Raw genomic sequence first — 16760 nt, forward strand, 5'->3', positions numbered from 1 at the left:
ACAGCAGGTCTTTCCTTTTTTATGCTTACAATAGTCTCGTTGAATAAATGGGAAATCTGTGGCAGACTTATTGCAAAGCTTGACCTAGATATTGTGCAATCTGACAAGGGAACACCAGAAAAGATTTAGGATCAGTAGTCCTCAATCCTGGTCCTGAGTGGCTGTGTTGCACTGATTAAGAAACTGGATTTGTGAACAGAAGATGGTATGTTTAAGTCCCAAATATAATGTCTTAACCTGAATTATTTAACAGGATATTCCCAGCAGTATACGTTTCTAAAATTTAAAAAGTAACCTCTGTTACTTTGGATGTCAGGATCTAGGAATAAGTACTGTAAGGTCTGCCTAGTATTTACAGGAAATTGTATGAGTTGGCTACTGCCGATTTGCTTTGTTGTTTAAAAATACTTGACCGATTTGTCGTGTTCCAGGCAGAGCCGAGCCCCAAGCCAATCGCGAGCAGAAGGGAGGATAATAGAGAGAGGAGCAGACGAGAGTGCAACAGAGTACCCTGGGATAGGCTTCGCCTCCACAGAAGAATCGACGCGGAGCGAACGTCACTGTTCTGTTGCAAACAGAAGGCTGTCATTGCGCAACGCTTCCTGTTACTGCGGACGCGATTCCCCGACACTGAAACGCCAGATTGTCATATCTAAGACTGGAGCAGGTGAGTGATACGGATAGACTGACTGTCACTGTCCAGCAGCGTATGGGTGTTTAACGCACAAGCGTTAAGGCCGAGAGTCAGGCTTACAAGATATTTTGGCACAGCTTTCGTTTCAGCCTCGCAGTTTATATCCGTTGGTATCTACATTATTACAGGCAATTCTTTGCGCATTGGACGTCAAGGTTTTGTTGTTGTTGTTGTTTTGCACGAATCTTGTTGCGCTACAGATCCAAAACTGGCAGGGAAAACTGTGGATCAAGTTTCAGAATTAGTTTCTCTTTGCAGAAATGTGAAAATTACATAGGCCTAATCTGTTATTCATGTTGGATCTTATTTTAAAAATAAATAAAGACTGGCATCATTTATGCACTGAACACTACACTTCCTGATATTTTAAAAATAAATAAATAAAGACTGAACCAAACTTTGCTTGTTCAAAGTTGTTTGTTTGGGGGATGTGTAACTTAGGAACACATACTCCAGTTCCAATCTTGATTCACTGAACACAAGACTTTTACCTGAATCCTGATATTGTTTGGAAAATTAATCCATTTTGAACCCTCTCTTCCCTCAGACAGGTTCAGCCAGGATGCCTTTGTCTGTGACTAAGGGTGAGGGCTTCACAGTCTTCACTGTGACCTCTGACCCCGGAAGCAATTGGCCCCTGCTCTGCCAAGTTTTCACCACCTTGTGCTGCAGTCCTGTGTGCGCGGTGTCCGGAAGACTCCGGAAGCTCATGGCTGGCCCCCAGTCGGCTTTAGCAGTGAGTGCCATGCTCTGTTTACAAATTCATGACCCTGGCTTCCCTGTTTGTTTCAATACATATTACCATCCTTTAATAATGTATCTTCAGCTTAAAATGAATATGTCTATGCAAATTTTAAAAAATCCCAGCCATTTACCTAGCTTAGTATTTAATGTGTAATACAGATCTAGCTGTTGGACTGGCCAATGGCCACAGTTTGACGAAGCTGAATGTTGTTATTTTTGTACACATTTGTTCATGATTGATAAAGAATGTTGTGCATATATTATTAGATCTCGAAGTTAACTGAATGTTTCCTGGAGGATGTCTGTCAGTGTGAACCTCTGGGAAAGTGCACAGTTGGACAAAAACGAAATCCAGCCAAAACACACAACCATGGCCATGTCCGAAACCGCTGTCTTGCCTCCTATTGAGTACACAAGTTGCATGCGTGAAGATTTTCTACAATCTTCCAGACCTGCTGCTGTCAGAGCTTGCAAGGCAAGAGGAAGGAGAAGGGGGTGGGGTGGGGGTAGACGGAAGGGAGGATGACAGGCAAGCCACTACTTCTTCTGTGAGAAAATCTGACTCTTGGAAAACAACCTCCCAAAGGTTACCTTTCAGAAGAGACATGGATTGTGCCTGGGCCAAAAGGGTTCAATAAATTTTATTTTGGGTATATCTTTTCCAGGTTTGTGTCAAAAAAGGGGGGTGATACATAAGGCGTTAATGGACTTCTTCTCTGCCTTAAGTAAAAAAATAAAAAAAACAAGAAAAACCCTCAAATGGCCTAATACTTTTGGCCTGTACCATATGTATGTGTGTGTTTTTTCTGGTCAGCGACAGACACAAGAAACAAAAGTACTGACTGATTTAACTGGATTAAGCGACCGCAATGGCGGATTTACATTGCATTTATTGTGACTTCTTCACTGCTGTCTTCGTCTTCCTCATTGGCACTGCTGATTCCTCAGGCGAGATGGCGCTCCTAACGCGCTCTCTGTGATTGCATCATCTCGTCAGTCTGGTGCTTACGCAGCGGCGGATAGGAGGGCCTTTCCTTAGAGACCTGACGCCTTTCTTCATCCCGGTGTCTCTTCACAGACGGTGCAGATCATGATGGGACTGCTTACCTTGGGCCTGGGAGCAGTGCTTTTGAGCGTCTACTTTGGCCCGTATTACATGAGGAATATTTGCCCCCCCTACTGGTTGGGCCCGATTGTGAGTCTGCCCCTTCGTGACTTCGCGTGGACCTGTTTGACTATGCTGGCCTGCAGGAGGGCGGCCCAACCCTGTTCCTGGAGATCTACCGTCCTGTCGGTTTTCACACCAACCCTGACGAAGCGCACCTCATTCTACAGCTAGATATCTTGTTGGTCTGCTGATTGGTTGACTCAGTCTTGCCTAATAAGCGTTGAAATGAAAACCTACCGGATGGTAGATGTTCAGGAACAGGGCTGAGCAGCCCTGGCCTACAGTATTCAAAACTAGTATAATACTGCATTCTTAATCTAAAGTAAGTAGCACAAAGTAAATGGAGATTTTACATTAATCATTGGTGCACCAGACTGTTCAGGATACGATTGCATTTCACCTGTAAATATTTATGTTAAAACTTGAGAGTCAAAACAAATCTGAATATACAGAAATGTAACAGTGTAGACCTGTGATTTCTAAATCTTTTCAAGTGCTTGAATTGGTAGTTATGATTATGTTTACCACTAGTTCACGACCTGTTTGCTAAATATTCTTTAACACATAATTCATGCGTAGCTGCATATTAATGAGTTTCTGAGCACCTAAATAACCTCTTCATGTTAATTTAAGTGGCTTAAAAGTGAATAGAAATGTCTTGTAGGCAGATAAAAATGTTGGTTTCCCAAATTTAAGCAACAGTAATTTCTTATCTTTTGACAGTTCATTGTCTCTGGAATACTTTGCCTTTTTGCGGAAAGGTTTCCGAGCCCTTGCTTGGTGAGTGGTCCAGCTGTTTTCTGCTTGGAATGAGTCATCTCTCCCCACACGCACAATTCTAATGGCATCTGCTGTTGATAAGCTTGTAGCTATTATCTAGCCTGGGTATATGTAACTGGATTTAGAAATTTGACATTTTCAAGAACCGTCATGTCAGGATTTTGAAAAAGAAGCTTCTAGAAAAGCATTTACTTGTCTGTATGCACTGTACTAGGTGCACAGCACACACCAGGGAGCACGCAGCCTTTTATAAGACGAACCCGTGACTGGAAGTTGTAGACGGGCGAATCGCTCTTCTCTGATTGGCTCCTGCAGGTGTCCATGACCGTGGCTGTGAATCTGCTGAGCTCGGCGCTCGCGGTGGCCGCCATCGCGCTGTACGTGTTTGACGATGGGCCGAGGATGGCGGACGTGTGCGTGACCTATGACCCGTCCGACCGGTACGACTCCGAAGACGACTCCGGCGTCCGACGCATGGCGAACCTGACGGCGGAAGCCAGGGGGCGCCGCGAGAGGAACTTCCAGCTTTGCCGCATGTACCGCGGAGCAGCCCTGGTGGGTGGAATTCAGCAGACTTCAGTATTTTCCCAGAGGGGGACAAACTGGTACACTTTTTAGGCTGTTCAGAGGTGTACCCCAGTTAAGAAGGTGGGGCGGAATAAATGTCCAGTGGAAGGGCGGAGAAGAAATTTGGATAGGAGGGAGGGAGGGAAGTGCCTTTTGAATGATGGCTCTGCAGAGGGGGAGGCTCAGCTAAAGCTGTAGAGCAAGATTCAGAAATTCCCCTGCTGGAGGGGGGTCTGTAGGGTTTGTGTTTGTCTTTTTTTTGTGTGTGTGTGTGTGGTTTCCCTTCGGTCTTTGAAGGGACCTTCCAGAACAGATGTTTGAGATGCCCGCTGCGGGTGGATTGATCTGAGCTTATTCCCCCCTTCCCCCAGCCCATAGTGTTTGGCCTGAAGGGGCTGCTGGTGGCCTGTGCTGCTCTTCAGCTCTGCGTCAACATCAGCGTGGCGGTTTTGGCTATAAAGGCCCTGAAGAAGAACAGCGAGGGAGAGGTAAGTGGGCCTTGAAACAGTGTAGCCGTCCTGTGTCGCTACCTGCTGCATAAATGTGTGTGTGTGTGTGTGTGTGTGTGTGTGTGTGTGTGTGCATGTGCATGTGAGAGTTTTAATTGACTTGCTGGTCTGGTCTTGTATTATATCTCAAAGCAGGTCCCTGAGGTTAAGCAGCCACTCATGGAGGAGGTGACAGCCAATCCCGTTGCTTAGAGGATGCCCCGCCTTAACTACTGCCACCAATCACTTTTGCCTGTGTATCCAGGCATTGCAAAGCCTCTATCGCTGCTTCAGTATTGCTCAAAACTAGAAGAGAATTTGTATACGTTTCTCGACAAGGTGACTGATTAGTTTGCGTGCTCAAGCTGCAATGACATCCAAAGAGCTTTTATATGCCTTTTCTATGCAGTGTTTTTCTTTTATTATTAGGGTCAGACGCCACGAATGGCTCAGCATTTCTGTCTATGCGTGTGTTGAGAGCATAGCTCTCTGGGCTCCTTCTTTGTCTGACAGTCGCAGAAGTCGTTGAGAACGGCGGCCGAGAAGGACCTTCCCGCCGGAAGAGAATAAACGGCGATGTGTTTAAAACGTTCTCCCTGTTTGTCTCGTTCCTCAGAGAGTGCGTTTCCGGGCGCTCCTGTAGATTTCAGATTTTGTTTTTGGAGGGCTGACGCGCCTCGGCCACAAACCGGCTGAATCACGAATGAAGTGTGTAATCGCAGGCCTACGGTCTACGGCCTACGGCTGACCGTCACTGTTCCACGCAAAAGGCCTTATTTCCTCCAGTGGGAACTCATGGATAGTCACAGCGCAATATAATCCAAATAAAATAAAGATGGGCGTTTTGTTTGGGGAAACTTGCATTGCCCAACGCCCAGTTCAATTGACTGCTTTCTGTATAAATTTTGCATGACCAAAGATGTATGCATTTCACATTTCACATTTGCTCAGTGTGTCACAGCTAATTGCACTTTATCAAACCTAGCTGAAGGACTGTCATCACTCAAAATCAGTTCTTGCAGTTGATAAGTAATGTTCCTTGTCTGCTGTTTTTTATTTTTATTTTTTTTGGGGCCGAAGCCCTTTTTTACAAAACCAATCCTTTATTCCAGATCCAAAAATCCAATCCTTAATCCAATACCATAAGCCAATGCAAACCCAATCGAGCCGAACTAGCCGAACCGAACCTATAGCCACTTCTGGCAACCGGTCCTAAACACCCGAAGGGGCGCTCTCTCAGCCCCAAGCCGGATCAGTGGTATCTGTTCAAGTGCTGCTCCAGGCCTGGGCTGAAAATCTTAAGGGCGGTCGCGGACAACACCGAAGCGCACAGGTTTCATACATGATCACCGACCCGGCGCCGATCGCAGCCATAAAGTTTATCTCCGAGGCGGTATTCTATATTTAATCCTTTATCTATCTGGCACGGGGCTTAAATAATCTTGTCAATGTAAACACAATGTATTTCACAAAACAGTACACAAATATACAGAGGTCCCAGGTGATCTGTCAAAAAGGGTCTGTAATGTCAAACACCTTTTGCAGTACTGCTTTTGTCTTTCAACTCATTTTGTTACTGATTTTGTGTTAAAAGTATACTTTTTGTGTGTTACAAAGGGAGACTTTTTAACACAGACTGTTAGGTGTGTTGCCTTATTCAGACATGGAGGTGTGTTAAAAAATGTGTTGGTTTTCACACATCTGTTTTGTGAGCGTGGTTTCCACTGAGATTTTAATCTGAAATTTCACTGACCGACTGCTGAGTGTCAGTATGGCACTCTGATTGAGGAACTGGGTTTGTGAACAGCTTAAGCCCCAAATGAAATGTTATAACCTGAATGCCTTGCTTAAATACACCCAAGTGTATGGATGTATAACATGTAAAAATGTAACTTGTGTGCAGTGTCAGCCTGGGTAGAACCTACGGGGTGCTTGCCTAAAATCTACTTCCTGGTAAGATACCTGCAGTTACAGAAAAATACATAGGCTGGGTTTCTCGTAAAAAAGAAAAAAAAGCATTTCATCGTACTGTTATCTCTGCAAGATCATTTGAGACTCCGGTTACAAGCAGAGATTGTCCAATCACAAAGGCAGAGATTAACCAATCACAGGCAGAGGAGGAGAGATTCACATTACCCCAGCAGCTGGCCAGTGAAGAGTGGACGGAGAGCTCTCACATCCAAACTCCTCCTGCTCCAGAAGGATCTTCGACAGAAAAGTGCGACGGAAACATTCGCAGTGCAAGAGTGCCTTATTGCCGGAAAGCAGGAACAGGTGAGAGAAGCACAGAGCGCTGTTGCTGTTCAGAAATGCATAGGAGGCCGAGGGACATAAAGAAACAGGATATTATGGCGCAGATTTGGTTTCAGGCTGGCAGTTGGTCTCTGCTTGTTTCTGAGGTCATTGTTTGTGATAATTAATTGCGATGATCTTTCATTTTTGCACAAATATTCGTGTTACGCCACTGTTCCCAAGACTTGACACGAAAAACTCTAAATCCTGTTTCGGGCTGAGTTTCTTTGTCTCATTCAGAAGAGAAAACATTGTTGGATCTTTACTACAAGGAAGTGAACGTAACACTTAAAGTAGTGATGACACTTAAAGTAAAATATGCAAATGCTCATGCATGCAACCACAACAAAAACCTGCTGGCCTAGTTTTTTCTGTTCTCAAACATGGATTCTGGATCGTTCATGAAGTCCAAATGTGAGACACACTGGAATAAACCCTAAAATGGGAACTTATCGAAACATACAATTTAAAAAGTAGAACATCAAAAAGATTTTCCTATTTACAAACACACACACACAGGCACGCACACAGGCACGCACGCGCACACACACACACACACACACACACACACACTTCTTGTTTACAACCAACAGCTTTGTGCAACTAGGAACACACCCAATCCCTTCACCGTATCTTCATGTACACTAACAGAAAGAACTGTTCCTGATGTTGTAATGGATTTTAAACCCTCTCCTTCCTTTAGACGGTGTGACAGGATCCAGCCAGGATGGCTTTTTCTGTGACAAAGAGTGAGGGTACCACAATCTTCACTATTCCCTCTGACACAGAAAGCTCATGCCCCTTACTGTGCCAGATCCTGGGGAACTTGTGCTGCAGTCCCACATGTCTGGTGCCTGGAAGAATCCGGAAGGTCATGGTTGGCACCGTGTCGTCATTAGCAGTGAGTGTTATGCCCCCCTCCCCCCTCCACGCACACACAGGTGCCCACACACACATGCACGCACGTACACGCACACACACGCACATGCATGTACACACACGCGTGCACACACACATAAGCACGCACACACACAATCTCTCACCACACGCACGTACACATGAACACACACATACACGCACGCACACGTAAACAAATGTATGGCTCTTGTATTCAACACCCCCCCCCCCCCGCCCTTTGGTATAGTACAGTTGTAGTTATTTGACATGTTGATGTGACGCAAAGTGTGAATGATGACATTGTGAGATGGTAAGATAAAAGAACACAGGGCAAAGTGACTTGAAACAATTTTGGAGACATTGGGTAGCACTGCTTTGGAATACAGCTTCTTTATTTTCTGTGAGGCAAGATAGCCTATATTGTTTGTAGTACAGTAACTTGGCGTCATTTTGATATCAATACTTTTAATGGCAGGCCTAGATTTAGCCAGTTTGAATGAATGAATGACCTATAGACAGTGCTTTGTAAGTGTGAGTAACTTGGCATTTTTGTACTTTGCAAATGTGTTTTTAATGAGATATCATTTCTTTTTGCACTGTGTTAGTAATGAGTAAGTGATAATAATAATTCATATATAAATGACAGGCATGCACTTGCACTCGCAGAATGACGACACAGGTCTTCCGGTGCCACAGATTTTAATGAAAAGAAGCAGTTCTATTTCACTGCAAACAAAAATATAATAGCTTTTAGCTGACCACATATGGAGATGCTCGCTTTGAGCTGGCTTAGCTTGCTAGTATTCCAGTAAAGCTTGCTACCAAGCATGTTACAATACTGTTCCGTATAGCACTGTGTGGTGTGGGGATGGCTGGTTTAAGCAGCCACACCTGCCCTGGGTCAAGCTAATTAGACCTGGCTAGTTAGATAATTGGTTATGAATTAGATAATTGGCCAGGCTAATTGGGCCCAGGAACAGGGGTGGCTGCACCTGTGCGTAGTGAGTTAATCAGTGTGCACAGGTTAAATCTGCCATGGATGTGGACTGCTGGAACATCATCTCCCTGTGTCTCTGTGCTGGAGGGCCCCTTGGAAAGCCACTTCGGTGGCCTGTGGCAGGCTTGTTTGTCACACACTGTTTTTCTCTTACAGAAATGATTGTCATGAAAAGTAACGAAGCCACATTTTTACAACGCATAAATAAGCATTATAACATGGTTCATGAAGAACCCACTGTAATGTAGCAAACTAACCATGTGAACAACAATGTAGTCTGGCTAGCACAGAAGTTATATTACTAACCAGTTTAGCCAACATTATCTTAGAACATTCTTGTGTATAAGCATGTAAAATTCAACAGGAATTCATGCGCACACAAAGTATAGAAAATTTGTGCTGCGGCTAGCACAGAGGCTAGTTATATTACTAACCAGTTTAACCAACATTATCTTACAACACTGTTGTAAGGTAAGCATGTAACAGTAAACAGGAAATTGTACGCATACTAAAACTATTGAAAATTCGTGCTTCATACGATCTTACCAGTAAAGCTTGCTACCAAGCAAGACGTCCTGTGCCTGCGAATCTCACACTGACTGGTGGCTACTATCAGCTGGCGTCAGCTGGTATCGCACTGGCTAACAGAGAAACAAAAAGATTCTTGCAGTAATATGTATCTCATGAAAAACAATGTACAAGAATGGGAAGTAATGGTAAATGATAAATGGACTGAATTTATATAGCGCTTTTATCCAAAGCACTTTACAATTGATGCCTCTCATTCACTAGAGCGGTTAGGGGTTAAGGTGTCTTGCTCAGGGACACTTCGACATGCCCAGGGCGGGGATCGAACCAGCAACCCTCCGACTGCCAGACAACCGCTCTTACCTCCTATGTCGCCCCCAACATTAAACACTCTGAAAATGCCGAAAGTGGAACTGTCCCGGAAAGATTATACAGATGCAAAAGCAATAGTTAAAATGTCGTATTTTTAGTTAGCGAGCAAGCCATTGTACTGAGTTCACAGATTTTCTGCAGGAATTGAATCCGGGTGTCTCAGTCCTGTAAACAGTTCCAATCAAAAGACAAAGGCAGGACCAACTAGGCTATGAGGGAAGTAGACATCAGAGATGCTAAGTTGTACTGTTTTAAACATGCGCACTTGTATATATGATCATTTTGTGTTTGCATCCAATGTTTTTATTGGTTCATGTATGTAAAATGACCAATGGAGAGACATATTCTTTGTGGGCTAGGAGCATTTGTGACAGGAAGAAGAAGAAGATATAAGGAGAAAACGCAAAATCCCCTTAGTTTGGGGCTTTATTGTGTGGATATGTGAAGTTGTTTATGTATTCTGTCTGTTGAAATGAGACAGAATGTACATTAAATTAATTTTTTAAGGGTCGAGAGTCTGTGGCTGTTGCGGTTATTTCTGTGGGGAACCCCGAAAAGTGCCAAACTCTTGGTGCTGTATAGGTACGGGGCATGCCCCCGCCAAGGCGTAACTTGGCTGGATGGCATACCCGCCTTCCCAATATTGCCGTTCCTTAATAATGCACATTGAGCTTCTCTGTGAAAATAAGTGAATACATATTCTGAGCAGTTTAAATCACTGTTAGCATTTAATATACCACACAGATCAAGATATCTGGGACTATTTATGGAAAGGTAGCTTATTCATTCCCTGTGTAAAGTTTACTTTTAGGGACTTTTTTGCATTTTCTTTGATGAAGTGGTTTGCATGTTTCAGCGATGGGACGGCTCGCTCTACGCAGAGGCCCAGCCTCTCCTCCACTGTGCACCATCACGTCTGTCCCAGATGCGCGTGTGCGTGTGCATCTGTGTAATCTCTCCTCTGTCCCACGTGTGCGTGTGTGTGTGTCCGTCCGTGCTCGTACTTGTACTTGTGTGTGTGTGCTTGTGCATGTGCGTGCTTGTGTGTGTGCGATATCTCTCCTCACGCATGTGTGAGTGGAATGAACCGACGTATTTCCTCATCCTGTTGTCCTCTCACAGACGGTGCAGATCATGGTGGGACTCTTAACCATCGGTTTTGGAGCAATCCTCTTGATCCTGTACAACGGCCCCTATTTCATGAACTACAACAACCCCCCCTACTGGCTGGGAGCCACTGTGAGTCTGCCTTTTTCATTTAACACGGATCCATTTGAACGTGTTGGTCTACAGCACTGGTCCTCAGTCCTGGTCTTGAGTGTAGCACAGTGGGTAAGGAACTGGGCTTGTAACCGAAAGCTCGCAGGTTCGATTCCCGGGCAGTAGGACACTGCCGTTGTACCCTTGAGCAAGGTACTTAACTGAAATTGCTTCAGTATATATCCAGCTGTATAAATGGATACAATGTAAGAATGCTATGTAAAAGTTGTGTAAGTCGCTCTGGATAAGAGCGTCTGCTAAATGCCTGTAATGTAAATGAGCTAGCTTTTGTTGCTGATCTTAGGCGAGAACAAAAACATGCAGACTCTGTCGCTGTCCAGGTGCAGGATTGAGGACCACTGGCCTACAGTAAGCAGAACTAGCATCCCAGCTAACGCAAAACATTCACACAATGTCACTGCCATGTAGTCGTAATGCTACAACGTTGATTAAACATTCCAGTAACACTGAGAACATTTCGTGTTAGCTGGGATACTATATGTTCTTAGTCGTAAGAAGCTCAAAGTAAACAGGGATTTTGGCTGTTGGTACACCAGTCTGATCATAGAAAGATGACACTTTATTTTCTTGTAAATAGCTGAATTAAAACCGAAGGATTAAAAACAAATCTAAAGCCACCAACTACCCCAAGTTCAGTCTTGCTGAATATTTTATAAAGTGTGCCTATTAAATTGGTAGCAGTAAACTAAGTTAATGATTTCCACCTATGGTTAAATTACCAGTGAATTTAAGCAACAGTAATTTCTTCTGTTTTGACAGTTCATTATCTCTGGGATATTTACCATTTTTGGCAAAAGGTTTCCGAGCCCTTGCTTGGTAAGTAGTCCAGCTCTTTTGTGCTTGGAATGGGCTGTCTCTCTCCACACACAGCTTTAATGACATCTGCTCTCATCGTCTTGTAGCTGTTATATCTAGCCTAGATATACGTTTCCGAATTTTCTAAGTTCATTTTGAAAAAGAGGCTTCTAGAAGCGTTTACTTGTTTGGATGTACAGTACTAGATGCACAGTATGAGCACACAGCCTTTGAAAGAAGAACTTCCCTGTGTGTGGCTAATGTTAGCTAATGACTGGGTTCCAATGCACAATGGGTGGGAGAATGGAAGTTGTCCTTGGACCTGTAGAGGGAAGACAGCTGTTCTCTGATTGGGTTCAACAGGTGTTCCTGACCTCGGTTGTTAATATGACAAGTGCCATCTTTGCTGTGGTCGCGATCGTGTTCTACGCGGTGGTGTTTGACAGGATGTGCTATGAACGTGGCGATTACAACGACTACCGCAACAACGGATATCACGGTACCGTGAACTTGACAGACTTGGTACGGAAAGCGAATGACCCCAACCTGCAGTTGTGCCGGATGTACGAGCGTACCGTACTGGTAGGTTTTCACATCACCGCCCTTCATCAAATGCGCTATTCTCTGGTTTGAAGCAGTAGGCTAATTTTGATAAGCGGCGAAGTAGAATGTTCACCATTCACCAATCGTAATAGCGGACGCAGCCCACATGCTCTCCGTCAGTGGCACTTGATTGATAGTTCCCCCTCTCTCAGCCCGTAGCGATGGGCGTGAATGTGTTGCTGCTGGTCACTGCTGTTCTCCAGCTCTGCGTCAGCATCAGCGTGGCGGTTTTGGCGATCAAGGCAGTGGAGAAGAAGGACGAGGAGAAGGTAAGATGTCCAAAAACACAGCGCTGCCATACTGTGTCAGTCGGTGTTTGAAAGTGAAAATAGAGCACAGTTATCTATTTCTTTATTTTTTAAAAGGCCAGTCCTTGTGGATTGCAAGCTGAGGGCTGTCTTAGTCTGTGTGTCAGAGGTAAAAATACTTTGAACTTTGAAGCACTTTCCATCAAATTTTCAAGAAATGTACGGGACCACATATAGTAAAGTGTCGGGACAGTAAGTAAAATGTGTGTATGTTCTGGATCAAGTAGTTCTGACAGTTAACGCCGTCGTTTGGCGTCCGGCACGCTGAATACCGATCAAAAGTGCATCAACAATCAAAATAAATTTATTTGATTTAGTTTGGTTTTTATTTAAATATATTCATTATCAATTAAATCGTCGAATTGGTTGATAGGCCGAGAAATCTGTTGGATCAACTTTAATAAAGTGTACAACTCACAACCAGATTCAAATTAAGGAATTTATTAAATTGCAAAAATAATATTCAGATTACCTTAACGAATAATGAATGGACAGGGTACAGTCAGGCAAGAAATGAATGAAGTAAAAAGCCAAACCACTGCTTGATCACAGATCAGAATGCAAAAGCTAAAAGACAGCCTAGTATTCTAAAAAGTCTCCTAACATATTGGGAGGTTGATCCAAGAGGTTGGTCTGCCTATCAACAAATTAGGCAATTTAACTGATAATACTTTTAATAATGACCAAATTAAATCAAATAAACATATATATTATATGTTGGATAAGTGACAAGTTTTAACTGTTGATGCACTTGTGTAAGTATTCAGAGGGCCGAACATTAAGTGAGGGTGTTAGCTGTTCAAATGGCTGGATTCAGAAGATGAAAACATTTTACTCAATCCTCACTGTCCTGACAAAGGCATTAAATTATTTCAATTAAAGTACCTGACCCAAGTTGTGTGTGTGTGTGTGTGGGGACAGGTATTACTATCTTTGTGAGAACCAAATGTCCCTACAAGAATAGAAAGATGAGGAAAAGTATGCAAGGTGGACACCTTTTGCCGGTCCCCACAAGTTCAAGAGGCTGACTTAGGGTTAGGGCTTAGGGTTAGGGTTACAATTAGGTTAAGGTTAGGGTTAGAGGTTACGAATGAATGAATGTAGTCAATGGGCAGTCCTCACAAGTATAGCAATAAATTATTGTGTGGAGGTGTGTGTGTGTGTGTGTGGGTTGAATGTTTAATTGACGTGCTGGTCTGGTCTTGTGCTATATCTCAAAGCAGGTCCCTGAGGTTCAGCAGCCACTCATGGAGGAGGTGACAGCCAATCACGTTGCTTAGAGGAAGCCTCGCCTTAACTACTGACACCAATCAGTGATCACTTTTGCCTGTGTATCTAGATACTGCAAAGCCTCTATTGCTGCTTCTGTGACAAATTCATTAAGTGCCCCGTGGAGTATCAAAACGATTTTACTCAAAACTACAACAGAATTGACATGCATTTCTTCTTTGGGTGTTAGGCCTATGATTAGAAAACATTTTGGATGCACACTGAAATAATCTTCAATTTGACTTTCTCTGCAGACGTGAATCTATGCCAGAGGAGCCACGAGTAGGCTATTTGATATATAGCACTTGGTATTTCTCTGTTTTTATACATTTACCTTTTTTGGAAGATAGCTCATGAAAAAGGCATAGCACCAAGCCATTTGTCTCTGGCTTTAACGATACAAGGACGTTTGCGTAAAGAAGTCTAATAAAACATTTTCTGGGGATTGTTTTGGCATTTAAGTCTCTGCAGTAATATGTATGTAGTTATACAACTCGCAACTTTTCAATATATGAATTGATCAGTTGTCAGAGCAGAGCTGTAGAAAGCCTGGGGGAAAACCACATGGGGGTGGGTCTACATATCTATACATTTTAACTAAAAAACCTGCCTGTCTGCCTGAAATTATGGGCACTTATATGGATGCATTCATTTCCGATATGTTATACAAATGTCTTTTTTCTGGGTTCGTGAACAAATTAAATCTCTTTTGCCAAATGGGAAAATTAGTGTGTCCTGCAAGTCTCTTACTAATTAGACAATGTAGTTTTTCAACCAATAATAATCCCTTTTTTCTACTGATGAATGCCTACATTTCTGAATGTTGTATGTATAATTAAATAAATCCGCTTCTACGTGATGCATTCTGCAGGACTTACGTGATATAGTTTTTCTTTTCTGAAGCAGCTGTCGCAGTAGGTGTACATAAATCTTTTTTTTTTTGTGGCCAGCCCTACAAACGCGAATGTCTATGACTGAGTGATGAAGTTACACCATTGGTCGGTTGAGTTATGACTTCACAGCATTGTTTGGCCGGTCCAGCCATATACTATGTTTTAACCTGGTCTTGTTTTGTATTTATCAGATCATTAAAAAGGACATTTGATTTCCCACCCTAATTTAAGGCCCACCACTTTCTACAGTTTTCAACTCCCGCTGAAAAACTCTGCTACGCATTTTGAAATTATTGATCCTTAAGTGGTAACACAATGCAGTTATCCTGGATCTGATATAATAAAGTCAGGTGTCCCCGTGGGTTTCCTTCGGGTACTCCGGTTTCCTCCCACAGTCCAAAGACATGCAGGTAGGCTGATTGGAGACACTAAAATTACCTATAGGTATGAGTGTGTGAGTGAATGGTGTGTATGCCCTGCAATAGATCGACGGCCTGTCCAGGGTGTATTCCTGCTTCTCACCCAATGCACGCTGGGATAAGCTCCAGCACCCCCCACGACCATGCCCAGGATAAGCGGGTATAGATAATGGACAGATGATCATTATCATGTTCCCCAGAGCCGATGTATGTGTGAGCACTGACTTCTTTTTGCACACTAGGAGAACCACTATACAGCTCCATGGGGGGAACCAGCAATGTGTGGCATTTAGCAGTTGACCACAGGCAGCTATAGTGGAACAAACTGCTTCCTACCAATCAGGATTAGAGGAAAAAGAGAGAGAAGAGGTAGTAGTATTTAGTCAAAAGAATAAGAAAAAAAAAATTTAGGGCCAAGAGTAGTTGATAGTTCCCATAGTTAACTACACTTAAAAATGACAAAAAAGTAATGACAAATGACAAAAAAGTAAAACTACAAAATTGAATTAAACTACTAGTTCAATTAGTGTTGTTGAACTATCCCCCAACACTCACCATTAGATTACCATCATGTCTTGTTTCACACCAGCTGTACTGGGTAAATGAATTGCAAGTTTCAGACTTTCAGGTGCAAAGTTAACTAGTAAATACACTGACAGCCACCGTGTGATTCCCACACCTCATTAAACATTCAGAACAAAACAAAAATATCTAGTGCAAGGCAAACACACAACCCCCATGGAAACTGTGCATTCGCAAACTGCATTAAGCTCACTTGAGCTATCAGACGAAGACTTTAAGGAAAGTTATCTAAAGAAGGGTTTACTTTTCTGGACTGAGGTGTAAGATTCTCAGCAAGCTTTCATTCCAGGAGTTGGTGTTGAAATTTCCTGAAAGCAGAGATTCAGCAAAAACTTTGCTATTCAGATGGCAATAATAAAAAAAGAAGGTAAGTCACAGTCAACAACAGCAACAAAAGGAGCCACCATTTTGTTCTTAAGCAACATAAATATTATATTGGTCTGCAATTTAATGTCTTATAAACATATAACAACAACTGCTTAAGGAAGGTGGTTCTGTGAGAGTGCAGTGAAGTACAGTGCATGCAGCTCCATGTTGGTACCACCTCTGAATTTGAAATGAAATATTGTTCTTTTCAAAAAGCATAGCAATGGATTCATGTGCAATCAAGCCCTTTGGAACACACACACACACACACACACACACAGCCAGAGATTTATGAAACAGCTAAGGATAAAATTTATGTCATGCCACACTAGCCTTGTAGTATTAATAACAAAAAAGATAGTGATCTATCTTTTGGCACTACTTACACATCTAGCTATGCCCATTTGAGCAATAGCCTTTTTTTTTGGAGTATTTGAAGATCTTACCACTGGCCATCAAAAGAGGACATACCCTCCTCCTGGACCCCTCACCCTGCCCTGCCCCCTGTTCCTTTAGGAGGCGCTGTAGGACACCGCCACGGTCAGCTTCCCCTCTGGCTCCGTCTCCTGGAAGCGGCTCTTCCCCACCGGGCACTGGAAGTCCTTCTTGCTGCCTAGCAGACTTGAGGGTGAATTATGTTATGCGGCGCAGTAGCCTAGTTTTGGTTATAGCCTGCCAACGTCTTGGAATTATAACGTGTGCTCTTCTGTTCTTTTC

General features: G+C 43.2%; 1 protein-coding gene across 6 annotated transcripts; it reads left to right on the plus strand.

Moving 5' to 3' along the window:
* Positions 1-480: 480 nt before the first annotated feature.
* On the plus strand, positions 481-14656 carry LOC135260249 (uncharacterized). 6 transcript variants are annotated; one of them, XM_064345497.1, is made up of 7 exons: positions 482-667; positions 1242-1430; positions 2517-2633; positions 3330-3386; positions 3702-3941; positions 4325-4441; positions 13738-14656. In XM_064345497.1, the coding sequence occupies exons 2-7, from the start codon at positions 1257-1259 to the stop codon at positions 13792-13794; spliced, it is 762 nt and encodes a 253-aa protein (XP_064201567.1). In that variant the 5' UTR covers positions 482-667; positions 1242-1256; the 3' UTR covers positions 13795-14656. The 6 variants fall into 6 exon arrangements, with proteins under 6 accessions (XP_064201568.1, XP_064201567.1, XP_064201563.1 ...); XM_064345493.1 differs by lacking the exon at positions 13738-14656 and adding an exon at positions 4595-5033 and having other exon boundaries at positions 484-667; XM_064345495.1 differs by lacking the exon at positions 13738-14656 and adding an exon at positions 4595-5033 and having other exon boundaries at positions 484-667; positions 1246-1430.
* Positions 14657-16760: the final 2104 nt, after the last annotated feature.

The sequence above is a fragment of the Anguilla rostrata genome, chromosome 8 (assembly GCF_018555375.3).
Source record: "Anguilla rostrata isolate EN2019 chromosome 8, ASM1855537v3, whole genome shotgun sequence".
Lineage (NCBI taxonomy): Eukaryota > Metazoa > Chordata > Actinopteri > Anguilliformes > Anguillidae > Anguilla > Anguilla rostrata.

Excerpts from the sequence above, each read along its gene's own strand:
- LOC135260249 (XM_064345493.1), top strand. The coding sequence starts at position 1,257 with ATGCCTTTGTCTGTGACTAAGGGTGAGGGCTTCACAGTCTTCACTGTG. Across the intron at positions 3,387-3,701 it reads GGTTTCCGAGCCCTTGCTTG|GTGTCCATGACCGTGGCTGT; the intron begins GTGAGTGGTCCA and ends TGGCTCCTGCAG. Across the intron at positions 3,942-4,324 it reads TGTACCGCGGAGCAGCCCTG|CCCATAGTGTTTGGCCTGAA; the intron begins GTGGGTGGAATT and ends CCCTTCCCCCAG.